This window comes from Saccoglossus kowalevskii, chromosome 22 (assembly GCF_978046115.1).
Source record: "Saccoglossus kowalevskii chromosome 22, keSacKowa6.1, whole genome shotgun sequence".
Taxonomy (NCBI): domain Eukaryota; kingdom Metazoa; phylum Hemichordata; class Enteropneusta; family Harrimaniidae; genus Saccoglossus; species Saccoglossus kowalevskii.
Window position 1 is genome coordinate 21,017,829 of NC_140662.1, and position 19,834 is coordinate 21,037,662.

At 39.1% G+C, this 19,834-nt stretch overlaps 1 protein-coding gene across 1 annotated transcript in view; it reads left to right on the forward strand.

Moving 5' to 3' along the window:
- LOC100369687 (uncharacterized) overlaps nt 1-19,834 on the forward strand; it is a 47,650-nt gene that overhangs the window by 20,178 nt on the left and 7,638 nt on the right. The window contains exons 11-21 of the mRNA XM_085495976.1: nt 905-1,220; nt 1,863-2,080; nt 2,391-2,527; nt 3,017-3,137; nt 3,717-3,827; nt 6,645-6,782; nt 7,977-10,238; nt 10,906-11,118; nt 14,083-14,856; nt 17,729-18,055; nt 19,397-19,747. Coding sequence (XP_085352102.1) covers nt 905-1,220; nt 1,863-2,080; nt 2,391-2,527; nt 3,017-3,137; nt 3,717-3,827; nt 6,645-6,782; nt 7,977-10,238; nt 10,906-11,118; nt 14,083-14,856; nt 17,729-18,055; nt 19,397-19,747 — 4,968 coding nt within the window. The remainder of the gene's footprint in view (nt 1-904; nt 1,221-1,862; nt 2,081-2,390; nt 2,528-3,016; nt 3,138-3,716; nt 3,828-6,644; nt 6,783-7,976; nt 10,239-10,905; nt 11,119-14,082; nt 14,857-17,728; nt 18,056-19,396; nt 19,748-19,834) is intronic.

Consider the following 19,834-nt stretch of genomic DNA (forward strand, 5'->3'; position numbering starts at 1 on the left):
TATAAATTCCATCATTCTATTCTTGCTAGGTTAACATTGCCTGCTGACGCTTTTTTTTTACCCCATTGATTTTGTGATGCCCATGTCCTTTTGTGGTTACTGTAATTTTTTTGAGTTGATAGTTTGATTCGTAATTTTAATTTGGGTACTGTTTGTCACCCTTTGCATATATCAGTCTGAGGTCATTTCTCAGACGTGCTTTGACCAATCAAATTCACTTATGATGACAAAATATTGCTGACTGACAACTATTTTGGTTCTCAAGTTCTGATACTTCTCAGAGATGAACAAGGAGATTTCATTTAAATTTTAAATCAGGATCATGGCATAGCTTTTTAAAGATTCCAACAAAAATGACCAACAGGTGGTCATTTTGTTTCATACATGTTCATGCCAATTCTCCATTATATATATCCTGATTAAGTTGAAAGTTGGCACATCAGTACTATACTCATTGGTAATATATCATAGGTTGTTTTGGGGTTTGATCAATTTAGGACCATTTTTCCTAAAAGTCATAAAATCAGTCTATAAACATGTCATGTCTTTGTGACAGGATTGTTCGATACTGGGTTATAGGTGAAGATTAATTTTTTTTTCGAGATGCAAAAATATCCAACTGGTGAACATTAGGTTTTTATGACATATTAATTTCTCTCTGCAAGTGTGAATATATTACCACATTTGGTCTATGCACTTGCAGTCATACTTGTATTGAAATTGACCTACATGTATGATGCATGGAGCTCTTTGATAGGCACGTGGCTTGTAATGAACATTGAGATCAACTATCAGTAAAAACATTATGTCTGTACATTGTCAGTGTTTGTTTTTATAAATAACCCAATCATACTGTGCTCATCTCCCTCTGATTTCTGTACTGTACTGTACTGTTGCTTTAAAGGAGGATGTTGTCATAGAGACGAATATTGATGCAAATGACGAACTACAACAGCAGTTGTCAGAACTTTCCTCTGTGTCTGAATCTCTGACTGCGGAGAATATTGACCTACAAAATCAACTGTTCAATGCGGAGAACAGAGTTGAGGAACTTGTTCTAGTTAAGTCTCAGCTGGAAGAGGAAGCTTCTCTTCAACAGCAGCAATCTGCAGAAAAGCTGGAAGAGATTCTGATTGAGAATACACGTCTAAGGGAAGAGATAATTTCTAAAGAAGCTGGTGAACAAGGTGGTTCAACTCATCTGGAGCAAACTCTAGCAGGTTGGTGTCTATTGAAGAATTTAAAATTTATTTTTGAGCTTTTTTGATATCACTGATGACAATATCTGAAACACTAACTGGTTGGTTATGGAGTATTCAGTGCCATTTCATTGTGATGTTAATTGCCTTGTAAATGAAGAGTTGATTCAGAAGTTCCTGTCGTTTATTGTCATAAACATATAGTATGTCAGCCCCATGTACTTTTATTTGACCAGTTAAACTAAAAATGTTAATATTGCATTGATTCATTTATTGTGCACTGTCAAATTTTGTTAACTTAAAGTGCATGCTTTTCTATTGTGCCTCGTCTTTGCAAAGTAATATTCTGTGTGCCATCTAAAAAAACTGATTTTTTTAGGAATTCAAAAGGAGTCAAAATGAAATTCCACAAACTCGAGTTTAATTAGTATGTTGACTGATGATGTAGTCTTTAAGAAAAAAATTGTTTGCTTGTATATGCGACTTGTGCACAAACAAAAATGTTGTGCCCCCCCCCCCATTTTCTTTCGTGTTTATACTTATTTTGTTCATAATGTGAATTTCATTTCATCGAATACATCACAGCAAATCCTTGCGTCAGTGCATCGTCATATTGGCTTAGAGGGTACACTGGTTCTAATAATTATGCTGTTTATCACTTAGATCTGGAAATGCTATTACGAGCTCGCGAAGTAGAGATAAGCATGCTTAAAGAGATGGTTAGTGCAGCCGAGGATGAAAAAGACAATTTACGTGAAAGGCACTCTGCGTCAGTGTCAGAATTGAACCAGCGTATTGAAGAGTTACAAAACCAACCACGGAATGAATTACTGGTGTCTACATCAAATGAAAATGATGAAGTGCATTTATTGAAACAAAAGGTGAGAAAGTAAATTAAAATAGTCAACAACCCCTGTGGGTGTCGGAAATATTAGATACGGTCTATATTTGTATTAACCCTTACAACTGTTGATGCTCCTGTCCTCAGTACACATAACCTGTGTAGCTTTGTCACAAAGAGCAACAGATATCTATGAGATGTTTATCTTTCTTGTTGACTCTGTAATTGTGGAGATTCCTAAATCTCTTATTAGGATCGTTGACTCTGTATCTGAGCAATAAATAAATGAATAGATTCAAGACTTAGTCTATTTAAGTTGTTATTAATCTTAGTTTTGTTTTGTTTTGTAGAATGAAGAGTTTAAAAAAGAACTTGAAGAGGCTCTTGGACTCTGTGAAAGGGTTGTCATGGAGAAAACAACATTGGAACAAGATTTTGAGAATGCTAAAGATGACCGTGACAGATTGCATGGCGATTATCTGATGCTGTAAGTTTCTTGCATGCTAATGACATGCTAATGGAATGCTAATGATAGTTACTTTTGAGTTCATGCCACTTTTGGGATGAAAGTTTTTCATCTGTGTTCACTGCTGGCCATATGTGAAAGATGTCAAAAACGGAAATGTAACCAAGCATTCAAACTTATACATCAGCAGTTTTTCATTCCTATTCTATTCTTTCCTGAACTACTTGTCTATGATACCATACTCTAATGTAGTAGTATTTTATTGTTGTGAAACAAGTGTTCTGATGTTATGTTATTAATGTATAACAAAGTAGTATTTCTGAACAATTTCCTATAAAACATGTTACACCGTACCTGATAAAATATTAATGTATAAAATACTGACTTTTTTTTCTGCTACTGTACTTTTATTGTTTGACTCTGAATACTTTTTTCAAAATTGATTGCAAAGATTCAATTATATCTTGGGGAAACAGGATTTTATTATATCAAATATTCTCACTACTTCAGACAAGGACAATATGAGGCGCTTCACACTGAGCTGGAAAAGAAAGAATCAGAACTAAAGGATTTAGAAGAATTCACAAGACTTGAAAAAGATGTTGAAGAACAAGAAATCGCAGAAGTAAAGGTGGGATGACCTACTATGACAATTTATTTTCACCAATGGCACAATTTTAATCTTTTCTCTCCATTTTCTGTTGAACAAACTTTGCAAATTCGTGTATGTTCCAGAGACATATATTTCTGCCCAGAAATCTCCAAAGTTTGATTAAATCTAGAAAATAGAGTAAAAGTTGAACATACTCAACTGTAGATCTGTTGTATAGTTGTATAGGGAAATGTTTTTAAACTGATTACAGAACTACTTTTAGTTGACAGACGAGACATTTTTGTTGCTAAGCGTGCAAGTAAACGATTGAAATTAAATATATTTTTTTTGTGGACAATTCATCATCACGGTGTATGAACAGTACTACCGCAACTAGTTCATTTTTGATGCAGCATGTTTTCCGAAACAGATTACATAAACACTTGTTGCACGCATCCAGACGCTTACATAATAAAATGTTACATATCAAAAAACATCACATGGTTCATTGTTCTATTCCTTTGGTGTTTGCCACAGTTGCATTGTATTCTATCATGTATTTGGTTTAATCAACTTTAATTCACACGTTTTTTATTACAAATTTATTTATGTTTGCAGGAAAAACACCAATTGGATATTAGTCATTTCAAGACAAATTTAGAATCCCAAACCGAAAAAATTAATGAACTGTCAGAGCAGGTGACACATTATAAGAGAATATCTTGTGAGGTAAGAAATGTTGTAGTCATGATATAAATAGATTTTCTGCATTATGTGTATGATAGATGCACATACAAACAGCACCAAGACGGCTGGCTATGCACTTACAAACAGCACCAAGACGGCTGGCTGTGCACATACAAACAGCACCAAGACGGCTGGCTGTGCACATACAAACAGCACCAAGACGGCTGGCTGTGCACATACAAACAGCACCAAGACGGCTGGCTGTGCACATACAAACAGCACCAAGACGGCTGGCTGTGCACATACAAACAGCACCAAGACGGCTGGCTATGCACATACAAACAGCACCAAGACGGCTGGCTATGCACATACAAACAGCACCAAGACGGCTGGCTGTGCACATACAAACAGCACCAAGACAGCTGGCTGTGCACATACAAACAGCACCAAGACGGCTGGCTATGCACATACAAACAGCACCAAGACGGCTGGCTATGCACATACAAACAGCACCAAGACGGCTGGCTGTGCACATACAAACAGCACCAAGACGGCTGGCTGTGCACATACAAACAGCACCAAGACGGCTGGCTGTGCACATACAAACAGCACCAAGATGGCTGGCTGTGCACATACAAACAGCACCAAGATGGCTGGCTGTGCACATACAATCAGCACCAAGACGGCTGGCTGTGCACATACAAACAGCACCAAGATGGCTGGCTGTGCACATACAAACAGCACCAAGACAGCTGGCTGTGCACATACAAACAGCACCAAGACGGCTGGCTATGCACATACAAACAGCACCAAGATGGCTGGCTATGCACATACAAACAGCACCAAGACGGCTGGCTGTGCACATACAAACAGCACCAAGACGGCTGGCTGTGCACATACAAACAGCACCAAGACGGCTGGCTATGCACATACAAACAGCACCAAGACTGCTGGCTGTGCACATACAAACAGCACCAAGACGGCTGGCTGTGCACATACAAACAGCACCAAGACGGCTGGCTGTGCACATACAAACAGCACCAAGACGGCTGGCTATGCACATACAAACAGCACCAAGACGGCTGGCTATGCACATACAAACAGCACCAAGACGGCTGGCTATGCACATACAAACAGCACCAAGACGGCTGGCTATGCACATACAAACAGCACCAAGACGGCTGGCTATGCACATACAAACAGCACCAAGATGGCTGGCTGTGCACATACAAACAGCACCAAGACGGCTGGCTGTGCACATACAAACAGCACCAAGATGGCTGGCTGTGCACATACAAACAGCACCAAGACGGCTGGCTGTGCACATACAAACAGCACCAAGACGGCTGGCTGTGCACATACAAACAGCACCAAGACAGCTGGCTGTGCACATACAAACAGCACCAAGACGGCTGGCTATGCACATACAAACAGCACCAAGACGGCTGGCTGTGCACATACAAACAGCACCAAGACGGCTGGCTGTGCACATACAAACAGCACCAAGACGGCTGGCTATGCACATACAAACAACACCAAGACAGCTGGCTATGCACATACAAACAGCACCAAGACGGCTGGCTATGCACATACAAACAGCACCAAGACGGCTGGCTATGCACATACAAACAGCACCAAGACAGCTGGCTATGCACATACAAACAGCACCAAGACGGCTGGCTGTGCACATACAAACAGCACCAAGACGGCTGGCTGTGCACATACAAACAGCACCAAGACGGCTGGCTATGCACATACAAACAGCACCAAGACTGCTGGCTGTGCACATACAAACAGCACCAAGACGGCTGGCTGTGCACATACAAACAGCACCAAGACGGCTGGCTGTGCACATACAAACAGCACCAAGACGGCTGGCTATGCACATACAAACAGCACCAAGACGGCTGGCTGTGCACATACAAACAGCACCAAGACGGCTGGCTGTGCACATACAAACAGCACCAAGACGGCTGGCTGTGCACATACAAACAGCACCAAGACAGCTGGCTGTGCACATACAAACAGCACCAAGATGGCTGGCTATGCACATACAAACAGCACCAAGACAGCTGGCTGTGCACATACAAACAGCACCAAGACGGCTGGCTATGCACATACAAACAGCACCAAGACGGCTGGCTATGCACATACAAACAGCACCAAGACGGCTGGCTATGCACATACAAACAGCACCAAGACGGCTGGCTGTGCACATACAAACAGCACCAAGACGGCTGGCTGTGCACATACAAACAGCACCAAGACGGCTGGCTATGCACATACAAACAGCACCAAGACTGCTGGCTGTGCACATACAAACAGCACCAAGACGGCTGGCTGTGCACATACAAACAGCACCAAGACGGCTGGCTGTGCACATACAAACAGCACCAAGACGGCTGGCTATGCACATACAAACAGCACCAAGACAGCTAAAAGATTAAATATTGATGTTACCGGTAGCTTAAGTATCACTAGTGTCTGGCACATTACCTATGTCACTTACAGGCCTTAAAAAGATGCAGTTATCGTGTTCTGTTCGATATGTGTTCCATAAGCAATGTATGTATTCAAACACAACTACCACTTCAACTACTTTTGACTTTTCTGACTATGGGCTTTCTATTGAGTCTTTGGTATAATTGCCATAGGATGGAGCTGATGCCTATTTGGTTCAACCACGAGTGTGACTTGAACTTGTGGCCTACCAGTCATAGTTACGACACAACTATTATGCCGTTGGTAACAGTTCCTTTGATTGGTCATTTTGGCCCATTTTGTATTACATAGAATAAAAACCTATTTTGTGATAAAACTGATGGCTTTATTACATGCACATATCATTTCTCTCTGAAGATCGCCGGCGATGCAAATATTGTTCAGACAGTGGAATCATTGAGGAAAAGTTGTAGCGATGCTGAACAGGTTGCCATGGATACCAACAAAAAGCTCTCACAGAAGGTTACTGAAAGTGAAGCCTTGAAAGAAAAGTTGGTAATTACCATTTATACTTCAATCTTGCGTGAATTGTAACATGCATAAATTACACAGGATAAAAAAATGGAGGAATGAAACCTCTCCAATGCCATTTTATTTGTTTAATAGTATGGTTGACTTGCTGCAATCTTGTTTGGATATTTGTTGTAAAAATTTCTGCATTTTTGGTGCACTAGCAGGTTATCACGGAAACAGTGCCTAAATATCCTACCTTGTAGTATTCAGTAGCTATGTGTACATGTTAAAACAGACTATCAGCAACCTTGTTATTAATTAAATGTCGTTTGATTTCATGAATATAGAATTCATACATTATAGTTCCTACATACAGGCCTGGGTGCATTTTGCCACAGCCTGTTTGGTGTACGTATATAGGGAGGGAAAAACTAATGACAATCAAGAATGGAAAATAAATTTACCCGCCAATAGTGCCAGATGGCAGTTACTTACAGATGAGAAAACATCTTAAAGCACGGTGGTCGTCGTGCAGCGCGTGTTTGAATTTCATGGAAATAAACAATGTATTTTACATGTGTTGTATACGTCCCTATGAGTCCCATATCGAACAAAACGTGGCGCGACGACCACCGCGCTTTAACTATAAATATGCAATATCTATTTACATAAAGATTCAATTAACTTGAAGACCGGGAACTCTTCTTAAATTAATAAGTGTTTTGTTAATTAACAATAATAATGGTGGTAATATCCACTGTGTTGTAAAGGGACATGCAAAAACTGTAGAATATACGTCACTGCACTCGAAACCTAGGAAATGATTTCAATATTCTTAAAAAAAAACTGACCAATTAGAGCATGTTGTAAAATGAGAGCATTGTTCATCTGCATCTACCAGTAGATTGACATTAAGATGCTGGGTTGTTAAGGTTGTCACGGAAATCCATAAAGCATTTATTTCATGAATAGTATTCACCAGAAATTCTAATTCGTGACAATCAGAATTACCCATCGTAAAAAAACATTACTGTTTTTTATGTCACAAAATATTTTTAGATATGAATTTTTTTCTCATATGAACTAATGGTTTTTTAGCCATATGAAAAGTAGTCAAATAACGCCATACAAATCATGGAAATGTGAATATCTATTCAGATATCGAGGACCATGTCATGTCTATATGCTGCATAAATTGTCCCATGAATTTTCCTAATTTTTGTTTTGTTTTTTCAGGAGAAACTACAGAAACAAGTGAAACAACTGGAAACTGAAAAGTCAGACTTTGAATTTCATATTGAAATGCAGCAGAAAAGACACAACTCGTTGTCGAAGCAGCTGAGAGAAGATTTACAATGTACATTCTCTGAAATATCCCAACTTAAAGGGGAAGAAGTGGTATCTGTGGACCAGTTGAGTAGTTCTGGTAAAGAGAAAATTGAACAGTTGGAGACTGAGGTGAAGAGGCACTCGGAGACGATTGGAGAACTGGAAGCTGAAAGGCAGAATTTGTCTCTAAAACTGACAGAGATCGAAACACATCGAGAGGCCTTAACAAAAGATTTACAAGCCATGGAGAAGGAGAAGGGTGAGGCTGAAGAGCAGTGTCTCATCCTGAAAGCAGAGAGAGAAAGTTTGAATGCGAAAATAGAGGAGCTTTTGAAAACTACTTCCGAGCTAGAGGTCTTAAAAGATTTACACGCCATGGAGAAGGAGAAAGATGAAGCTGAAGAGCAGTGTCTCATCCTAAAAGCAGAGAAAGAAAGTTTGAATGCGAAAATAGAGGAGCTTTTGAAAGCTACATCCAACCTAGAGGCCTTAACAAAAGATTTACAAGCCATGGAGAAGGAGAAGGCTGAGGCTGAAGAGCAGTGTCTCATCCTGAGAGCAGAGAAAGATAGTTTGAATTCTAAAATAGAGGAGCTTTTGAAAGCTACATCCAACCTAGAGGCCTTATCAAAAGATTTACAAGCCATGGAGAAAGAGAAGGCTGAGGCTGAAGAGCAGTGTCTCATTCTGAGAGCAGAGAAAGAAAATTTGAATGCGAAAATAGAGGAGCTTTTGAAAGCTACATCCAACCTAGAGGCCTTAACAAAAGATTTACAAGCCATGGAGAAGGAGAAGGCTGAAGTTGTAGAGCAGTGTCTCATCCTAAAAGCAGAGAAAGAAAGTTTGAATGCGAAAATAGAAGAGCGTTTGGAAGCTACATCCAACCTAGAGGTCTTAAGAAAAGATTTACAAGCCATAAAGAAGGAGAAAGATGAAGTTGTAGAGCAGTGTCTCATCCTAAAAGCAGAGAAAGAAAGTTTGAATGCGAAAATAGAGGAGCGTTTGGAAGCTACATCCAACCTAGAGGCCTTGAAAAAAGATTTACAAGCCATGGAGAAGGAGAAAGATGAAGTTGTAGAGCAGTGTCTCATCCTAAAAGCAGAGAAAGAAAGTTTGAATTCTAAAATAGAAGAGCATTTGAAAACTACGTCAAAACTTGAAGCCTTAAGGGACTCGATAGTATCTGATTTGGAAGCTGAACAGAATTGGCATGTCGAGAGTAACCAAAAATGTATGGTGTTGGAATCGGAGAAAGAGAACTTGCTTTTGAAAATGAAAAGTCTTGAAGACAGACTGCTCTCATTAAATGCAGAAAATAACATTGATGAACAGTCTCAGGAGATTGAAGTTTTGAAATCAAAAATATTGGAGCTTGAAAATGAACGTGATATTCTAAGTAATCAAGTTGGTGACTTGATAACTGAAAAGGAAACACTTACGAGTAGTATGGTAGAACTTGGAGAAATCCAGAAATCTGAAAATATGGAGGAGAGCCAGACTTTGATGATGGAAAAAGCTGAAATGATCGATAAATTGAAGAACTTAGTGAACGAAAAGGATGATTTAAGTTCACAGGTTGAGGAATTGAATATTGAAAAAGAAAACTTGGTCGCAATGTTAAGTGATTTTCAAAAATCTTCTTCTGAATTGTTGGTGTCGAAACTTCAGGTTGTGTGTAGCGAGAGAGATGCCTTGGTAGAGAAAGTACAATGTCTGGAAAGAGCACAGAAAACTGCTCAGTCCGAAATTGAACAGCTAAATACAGAGAGACTAGAAATGATTATAAAAATTCAAGAATTAGAAATTCTGCAATCGTCCGACAATACTGAACTAGACTCAAAGTATTCAGCCTTGTTACAGAGCTTAGCTGAAGTTAAAGAAGCCCTCAGGGATGCAAGATCTGAAAAAGCAGCGTTAGAAACCGAAAAGGAAGACTTGTCTACAAAACTAAGGATGCTTCAGTCAGAAAAAGAGAACCTGATGGATCAATTGATGACTGTCAAAGAAGAGCTGGCGAGCTTGACAGAAGAACGAGATGAACTGAAATCTGATTTAAATGACAACATCAATGAAGCGATTGTCGTGCAGGATGATCTGTTACAACATCAAGATATGTTGGAAGAGAGTAAAAACAAAATAAAGGAGTTGAAGGAAGCGCAACAAGACATGGTAAGTTTTAGTTTTCATGTCAGTTTCTCAATTCTGCTGTATGTGTGTGTACTTGTATATTTCCCCTGTTGAAATGAACAAATTACATATTAAATTTTGCTTATGTGATGGTGTACAATTTGTCTACATCGATTGGGCCAACTTTAAGTTCAGTTGTTCACCAGCAGTAATATACAATATAGGTTTTGTAGTTTTCTTACATCCACTGTAAACACCCCACTGAACTTTTTAGCTTCGATGTCGACTTTGTCGAGCAGAGCTTATCATATGAGTGATTGTCCGTTGTTCATATAAACTTTTTCGACTTCTTCTTGATAACTGCAAGCCTGAATGCTTTGATTCTTAGTGTATATGTACCTTGGGTAGACCTCTCTTAGATTTGTTCATTTCATGATGATATCTTAAATTCTCTAATTTTAATGAATAATTATGTCTTTTTTGGTAAAAAGTGATAATTTTGACTTCTTATTGAAAACAGCACATCCGATTGCTTTGATACTATACATGTTCATTTTCTAATGATATCTTCTGTTCTTTAATTGAAATGTGCATTGCTAACAGCGGAGCTATCTCAGCCGACAGGCTGCTTGTTACAATTTTTACAATGTGGAAATTTACCAAGCTTCACCGTGTAATTTGACTCTATGTCCTTTATTGTTAATACTAGGTTTCTGAAATGGAATTTATGGTTCAACAACAGCAAACTTTGCAATCTGACCTCGAAGAAGAGCTATCAAAGAATCTGAAGATGTGTGAGCAAGTCATGATGTTTGAAGTTAATGAGAAATCATTGAAAGATGAGATTAATTCCTACAAACAACAGATGGATGAAGCAACTGTAGAATTGGAGAAACTCACAAACAAACAAATAGAATCTGAGGTGAGTTTAATAAACTCTAATTGAGATATTGTATGAATATACCGTACTTGACCGCGTTAGCGCCCAGGGGCCTCAACTCAAGGGGTGGGCGCTTACCTGAGCAACCCCCTCGAAAAAAAGTGCAAATGAAAATTTTGATTCATCAAGTGACAAATTACGTCTTTGAGGGAAAATCAAATTACTAAATTAGTTGCGTCGTCATTGATTTTCACAATGAAGAAACAGAAATGATCACAAAAAATACGCACATTTTATTACAATATTAATTACGTACATTTGAGTCTGTTGGAACACAGTCGAAGTCAAAATTGTCATATTATTCCCACCATGATGCATTTGCATATTTGACCTATAGCAGCGTCCTTTGACCTAATGGGTCAAGTTGGTTATTAACTAATCAGAATGCTGTGTTTTGACTGAAGCAATTCTTTGGAAATTCCCGAAGACTTTCCGGTAACGCAATGCGGAAGTGAATTATCGATGTCGAAGTACGATCTGTTGGAATTGATTTCAGCGACTAAAAGACATGGTTTTTCCAAAAAACTAGTGACTTGCCATTTTTGAGAGGTAAACTGAATATGGCATGAAATATTTATCGCATTTTACTTTTATTAACAGGTCATTGTCGAAGCGTAGTTTACACACGGTTACCGTATTCTACGCATTCACAACATGTTCACAGCGATCGATATCCACGCTGTATCATATAAAAACGATTACCAAGATTCGTTACGCAAGATTGAGTTTTAAATTAGTTGCAATTTGAAGGGGTGGGCGCTTTGCCGAATGTGACCCCAAATATAAAAATTGCGCAAAAGTGGGGGATGGGCGCTTGCCCGGGCATGGGCGCTAACGCGGTCGAGTACGGTATGTACCAAGTAAAGGCAAAATTCAATAGGAACATATTAGTTTTTTGTGCATACATAATGTTTTCAATCTGGGCTGTCAACAAAAGTAATTATAGGATGGATCAATTTTGCCTGACTTGCCAATGTAGTACTGGATCAAATGTGTGATTTTTCATTTCTATAAATGTGAAGGCACATCACAAATAACAAAATATGAACTCCACAATTTTGGTAATCAGATTATTAGAATTCCGTTTACAGTATACAGACTACACAGCTTTAGAAAAACACACGGAACATGTGACACAAAGTACTGCACATGCACAGTTCACTCCACAAAGGTCAATTTGATGTTTTCCCCAGTGCATGCTGGGAGTTTATCATACAGTTAACTTGACCTTGGCCAAGTAAACATTTGTCACCATTCACAGAATAAACCTGCATAATTATTATAATATTTTTTCTAAAATATTGAGCAAGATCTCTAGCTGGTAGGAAATTGTCCAACTGGTTCAAAACTGCCCTGTTGCAAAACTGTTGCTCCACAATTTTGAAGAGAAATGATGGCATTCAAAAGGCTAATAGACCATTTACCGTACACTGCGAGAATCACGCGTTATGCGTGAAATCAAACGTAAAAACAGGACAAACAAAGGTCATAGCGTCGTAGTCGCGTCAAACATCGCGTGGGATTTGACAAACGCGAAAGTATTTCAGGGACATTTCCATGCTTAATAATGTGCTGTCCACATTTGGTGATAGGCAATTTCGATTAAGTAAGGGTATTCGGAAGCAATATTCCTCTGTCGAAGATCGGCCGGTCAATGTAAGCTACGAAATAAAGAAATTCTAGTTCAAAATCACATCGGTCGATTTTTGCGGCAGACGTTCGACGCGCGTCTTTCATGCATCTCGCGAGATCTCGCAATGGTACGGAAAATGGTCTATTCATTTATGATTTGCTGACAGCCTTGTAGAACCAACTTACATTATGAGGTCAATAGTATTAAAATTGTGTGATAACAGACAGTGTTCATTTGATGAAGGTTGAACAGTTTTATTTGTGAAAAGAAAACAAGTTTTGCAATTTTTAGCTTTGAGGTTGACGTTGTTGAGTGGAGTTTATCATTTGTCGGCGTCAAGTTTTTACTTTTTCCACTTCTTGTTAAAAACCGCAAGTCTGATTGCTTTGATATTATACATACATGTATACGTATCTCAGGTGGACCTCTCACAGATTTGTTCATTTTGTGATGATATCTTAGTTGAATATTTTTGACTTCTTGTTGAAAAACACAAGTCTTAATGCTTTGTCAGCTTAATGGTAAAAAAAAAAATAAGTTTTGCAATTTTTAGCTCCGCTGTTACCTTAGTGGACCTCTCTCAGATTTGTTCATTTCATGACAATATCCTCAATTCTGTAATTGACATGTGCATTGCTAACAGTTGGGGCTATCTTAGCTGAGGGACTACTTGGTTTATAACAAAATCTTTTTTGGCAATGTGGTTACTCTTTTTTTTTAATCAGGGGATTGATAGAGAAACTTTACCAGTATAGGATTAACCTCTTGTATGAGTACTTTCAGGATATAAGTCCCACTTGAGATAAAAAAAAACTGTTTAGGCCCTAATAAATTATCACGGGAAAGACTTTATATCAAGTACAGTGGTTTTATCTTACTTAAGAATCTATTGTCCAAACCCATGTAAGGATGTATATTAATGGTAAATTCTCGTCTATGGCATTCTGTGAGTCGAGTCAACAATTCAGTGTAAATTTCCTAATGAGCTGCTTACTGATCAACTTATAAATATTCATGATCTATCTCAACACCATATAGCCCAAAAGCTAATGACTGACCTTGTGTTCCAGGTAGCTCAATGGAAAACATGTCTATCACATTTCCTGTTGTGAGCTCAGAATATAAGCCTACCATTGAAGTCACATGATTTAATTGATTTATTTATTAGATTCTAAAACAATTTATAAGAACATTTGAAATCAACAAGCGAGTCAGACTCGTGAACAGGACATACAGATTATTGCAATGGGACATTCTGATTGGTCTGTTAGCACTAAGTACATATTAATTCTTTGACTTGTATTCTCTTGCAGGATGCTTCCTTAAAGGTTTCCGAAGAGAATGTGATCCTCCAGGAAAAACTGTGTACACTTGAAACCAAACTTTCATTAGCTGTGGAAAGTGTACAAGACACAACGGGAAGCAGTGAAGAATGTCAGAGACTGAACGACCAAGTGCAAAGGCTACTGGTTGATTTACACAAAATGGAAGAATTAGAAGAATTGACGAGAAAAGAAGCTGATATTTTGCAGAAGGAAGTGGAGGAACTGAGAGCTGAGCTGACATTAAGCAATAAACAGAACGTTCAACTGGAGGAAAACGGAACGGAAAGCAGTGAGGAATGTCAGAGACTAAATGACCAAGTGCAAAGGTTACTGGTTGATTTACGTCAAATGGAAGAATTAAAAGAATTGACGAGAAAAGAAGCTGATATCTTGCTGAAGGAAATGGAGGAACTGAAAGCTGAGCTGACATTAACCAATAAACAGAATGTTCTTCTGGAAGAAAATCTGCGTGCTGCAAAAGATATTTCCGATAGTCTTTCTGGCTTGCAAGAAGAAGTTGATGAACTGAGGCAGAAGAATGAGTTTTTAGAGAAAGTGAAAACAGCATCCTTTAATGAAACTTCAGGTCTTCAGGTGAAATTAGTTGAATTGGAAAGACAGTTACAGTTAGAGAGGGCAGTTAATGAAGACATAAATGGCCAAGTTGGTAACTCTCAGGAAATCATTGCGGAGTTTGAAAGAAAGTTACAAGAGGAATGTATGAGGCACCAGCAGACGATGATGAAACTGGAGAATGATCAGGTGAGAAGTGTGTATTTCTTGTTGGATGGTGATAGTAATGGATTTGGTGGTGATAGTGATGGGTTTGGTGGTGATAGTGATGGGTTTGGTGGTGACAGTGATGGGTTTGGTGGTGACAGTGATGGGTTTGGTGGTGACAGTGATGGGTTTGGTGGTGACAGTGATGGGTTTGGTGGTTGACGGTGATGGGTTGGTGGTGATAGTGATGGGTTTGGTGGTGACAGTGATGGGTTTGGTGGTGACAGTGATGGGTTTGGTGGTGACAGTGATGGGTTTGGTGGTGACAGTGATGGGTTTGGTGGTGACAGTGATGGGTTTGGTGGTTGACGGTGATGGGTTTGGTGGTGGACGGTGATGGGTTTGGTGGTGATAGTGATGGTTTGGTGGTGACAGTGATGGGTTTGGTTGTTGACGGTGATGGGTTTGGTGGTGATAATGATGGGTTTGGTGGTGATAGTGATGGGTTTGGTGGTGACAGTGATGGGTTTGGTGGTGACAGTGATGGGTTTGGTGGTGACAGTGATGGGTTTGGTGGTGACAGTGATGGGTTTGGTGGTGACAGTGATGGGTTTGGTGGTTGACAGTGATGGTTTGGTGGTTGACAGTGATGGTTTGGTGGTGATAGTGATGGGTTTGGTGGTTGACGGTGATGGGTTTGGTGGTTGACGGTGATGGGTTTGGTGGTTGACAGTGATGGGTTTGGTGGTTGACAGTGATGGGTTTGGTGGTTGATGGTGATGGGTTTGGTGGTTGACAGTGATGGGTTTGGTGGTGATAGTGATGGGTTTGGTGGTGACAGTGATGGGTTTGGTGGTGATGAGTTGGTGGTGATAGTGATGGGAATTGATAGTGATGGGTTTGGTGGTGATAGTGATGGGTTTGGTAGTGATGAGTTGGTGGTGATAGTGATGGGAATTGATAGTGATGGGTTTGGTGGTGACAGTGATGGGTTTGGTAGTGATGAGTTGGTGGTGATAGTGATGGGTTTGGTGGTGATAATGATGGGTTTGGTGGTGACAGTGATGGGTTTGGTGGTGATAATGACGGGTTTGGTGGTGATAGTGATGGGTTTGGTGGTGACAGTGATGGGTTTGGTAGCGATGAGTTGGTGGTGACAGTGATGGGTTTGGTGGTGATAATGATGGGTTTGGTGGTGATAATGATGGGTTTGGTGGTGACAATGATGGGTTTGGTGGTGACAGTGATGGGTTTGGTGGTGATAATGATGGGTTTGGTGGTGATAATGATGGGTTTGGTGGTGACAGTGATGGGTTTGGTGGTGATAGTGATGGGAATTGATAGTGATGGGTTTGGTGGTGATAGTGATGGGTTTGGTGGTGACAGTGATGGGTTTGGTGGTGATAGTGATGGGAATTGATAGTGATGGGTTTGGTGGTGATAATGATGGGTTTGGTGGTGACAGTGATGGGTTTGGTGGTGATAGTGATGGGTTTGGTGGTGATGATAGTGATGGGTTTGGTGGTGATGATAGTGATGGGTTTGGTGGTGACAGTGATTGGTTTGGTGGTGACAGTGATGGGTTTGGTGGTGATAATGATGGGTTTGGTGGTGACAGTGATGGGTTTGGTGGTGACAGTGATGGGTTTGGTAGTGATGAGTTGGTGGTGATAGTGATGGGTTTGGTGGTGATAATGATGGGTTTGGTGGTGACAGTGATGGGTTTGGTGGTGATAATGATGGGTTTGGTGGTGATAATGATGGGTTTGGTGGTGATAATGATGGGTTTGGTGGTGACAGTGATGGGTTTGGTGGTGACAGTGATGGGTTTGGTGGTGACAGTGATGGGTTTGGTGGTGACAGTGATGGGTTTGGTGGTGACAGTGATGGGTTTGGTGGTGACAGTGATGGTTTGGTGGTGACAGTGATGGGTTTGGTGGTGATAGTGATGGGTTTGGTGGTGACAGTGATGGGTTTGGTGGTGACAGTGATGGGTTTGGTGGTGATAGTGATGGGTTTGGTGGTGATGAGTTGGTGGTGATAGTGATGGGAATTGATAGTGATGGGAATTGATAGTGATGGGAATTGACAGTGATGGATTGGTAGTGATGAGTTGGTGGTGATAATGATGGGTTTGGTGGTGATAGTGATGGGTTTGGTGGTGATAGTGATGGGTTTGGTGGTGATAGTGATGGGTTGGTGGTGATAGTGATGGGTTTGGTGGTGATAGTGATGGGTTGGTGGTGATAGTGATGGGTTGGTAGTGATAGTGATGGGTTGGTAGTGATAGTGATGGGTTGGAAGTGATAGTGATGGGTTGGTAGTGATGAGTTGGTGGTGATAGTGATGGGAATTGATAGTGATGGGTTTGTGGTGATAGTGGTCGGTTGGTAGTGATGGGTTTGGGGTTGTCGTGATGGTGGTTGCATGATGTTGGGATGGTGGTAATGGGCGTGCTTGTATGCATGTACGTGGGCGGTGAGTGTGGTTGCTGATGTTATGGAGGTTGTCTTGATAATAGTCGATGGGAAGAATGTTCTCCCCCAAAATGACACTGTAAGTAGAATTTGCAAATATTCAAACAACTACGTTTCACATACTATAATTATTGTTATTTAGTTTTGCCTAGTTCTAATACATATTGAGTTTTAGATCCAGATAAAGTAAATATCATCTTGGTACTACTTAGTGTACACATTCAAAGTCATTATTAAATGACAGGAAGTTGTCATTGATACCACCTGTTTCAACTGAGTTAGTCATCAGATGCTATGCAGACTCTGATGAACTAGCACTGTAACGTTTTTTAAAAATCCAGTACATGTATTATTTTAAAAAAAAATGTTTTTGACTGAGTTGCTTTTCATGTTTCGATGCCTGCAACATATTCACACCATAATTATTTGTATTACAGAGAATTAATGAAGAAACGAAAAACCAATGCAATACCTTACAATCAATGTTGGATAATGAGCAGAAGAAACTTGCAGAAATGAGTGAGCTTTCTCAGCAACTGGAAATTGAGATCACAAGTCTGAAAGAAAAATTGATTAAATCCGAAGAGACGATAAAAGATCTTTCTCACCAGAATTCAGAACTCATCTTGGATAATAAGTATGACAGAGATGAAAGTGAGAAACTTGTCACAAGTATGGCGGAGGAAAACTACAAATTGGAAGATCAAATCAAAGAAGGAAAATTAAAACAAAAGACACTTTATAAGCAGTTAATGGAAACAGAGGTGTGTATGTTATTGTTTGATGCGTGTCCAGCATTTGAGATTGCATGTTCCTAGTCATCAGTGAAAGAAAGGGTACATTCTGTCTACTTGGCATGTTCTGAAAAATCTATGAATGAATCAATTATTCTTAAAAAAAAATATTGCTCTATCGATATGTCACTAAGTAGATAGACCTTTGATGCCAGTTGTTAAGATTTCGTTAATACATAGCAAGAGGATCGCACTTGTTTTGGCCTTTTGAATAGAGTATCATTTTCTCTTGATCGTGTCTTGTTTGCCCTGATATATACAACCAAGGTATTTGTAACATGGCAACAATGGTTGGTAGAGTAGAACGAAAAACGAGGGGCCTTCTCACTCTCATCGAGATCACAGCGAGTGTTTGCATCTCTTGTTCATTGACATTTTCATGTCGTATATCAGCACTGCTATTTTCTTTCTCAATAGTTATATATGTAGTGCAGAAAAAATTCCTGTCATTTTTGTCATCATAGTTTTTATTTCGTCTTTAAACCTCGCAATCTTGTCAATCATTGTAAAATGTCAACAAAGTGTAATTTTGGTGCGAATAACTAAATATTTTTTTTTAAGATATGCATTAAAATTAAAATACTGTAGAATACTTTATTTTCGCTTGGAATTTATTTTCGCTATTTTCACTGAAGGGATGATTCCATGAAAATAAAATTCAGCGAATATACTTTTTTTCCTATATTTCACATTAAACTCATCAAAAATCAGTGAAAATAAATTCCATTCAAAATGCCCAAAAAGCCTTTTCAGCGAAAATTAATTCCAGCGAAAATAAAGTATTCCACAGTAAATCATTTGTTGAAACAGAAAATGTTGCAGTGAATTTAGGCTGCAGATCATGAAAACCAGATGGGAATAATATAATTACTTTTCATGTTCTGGTATTCAGATTGTTTAGAAATCTAATATTCATACTGTCAATTTTTGTTTGTAAATTTACCATACGTTGGACTATTTTTTGGTCCCAATTGTTCACAATTAAATTTTAGCCAGTATGTTAAGATATATTATTGTACTGTTACAGAATGTTTATTCTCACTTTCTACCCTGTTATAACCAGCAGTGCAACACATCAATCCTTCCTGATTCCGTAGTCATTACTTAATATCTTCAACTGGCAAGGTTGTAATAGTTGTGCTATGTTATTTATAAAGACAAATAGTTGGCAGTAAAATATGCATTTGTTTTGTGTGGGGAAAAAATTATGTACATTGCTTCTGTTGTAACGCTGTGTCTATATCATTGTATGTCCTTTCAGTTGAGTTTCAATCTCTTGCATATTTAATTTCTAACTTATTGCTGTTTTAGAAAAAACTTGCTGTCGTTGAAGAGTCACTTTCCAAGAAATGTCAGGAGGTCGAACAGCTCAAAGTTCAGGATGTTGAGAAGGCTGACAAGAAACTTACTGACCTGAGTGAGCTTTCTGAGCAACTGAAAATGGAGGTCACAAGTCTGAATGAAAAATTGATTAAATCCGAAGAGACGATCAAAGATCTTTCTCACCAGAATTCAGAACTCATCTTGGATAATAAGTATGACAGAGATGAAAGTGAGAAACTTGTCACAAGTATGGCGGAGGAAAACTACAAATTGGAAGATCAAATCAAAGAAGGAAAATTAAAACAAAAGACACTTTATAAGCAGTTAATGGAAACAAAGGTGTGTATATTTTTGTGAAATACACCCGAGCTAAATGCTCCTTAATACCAATTTGACAGATGGCATGAATGTTTCGCTAACAATTGT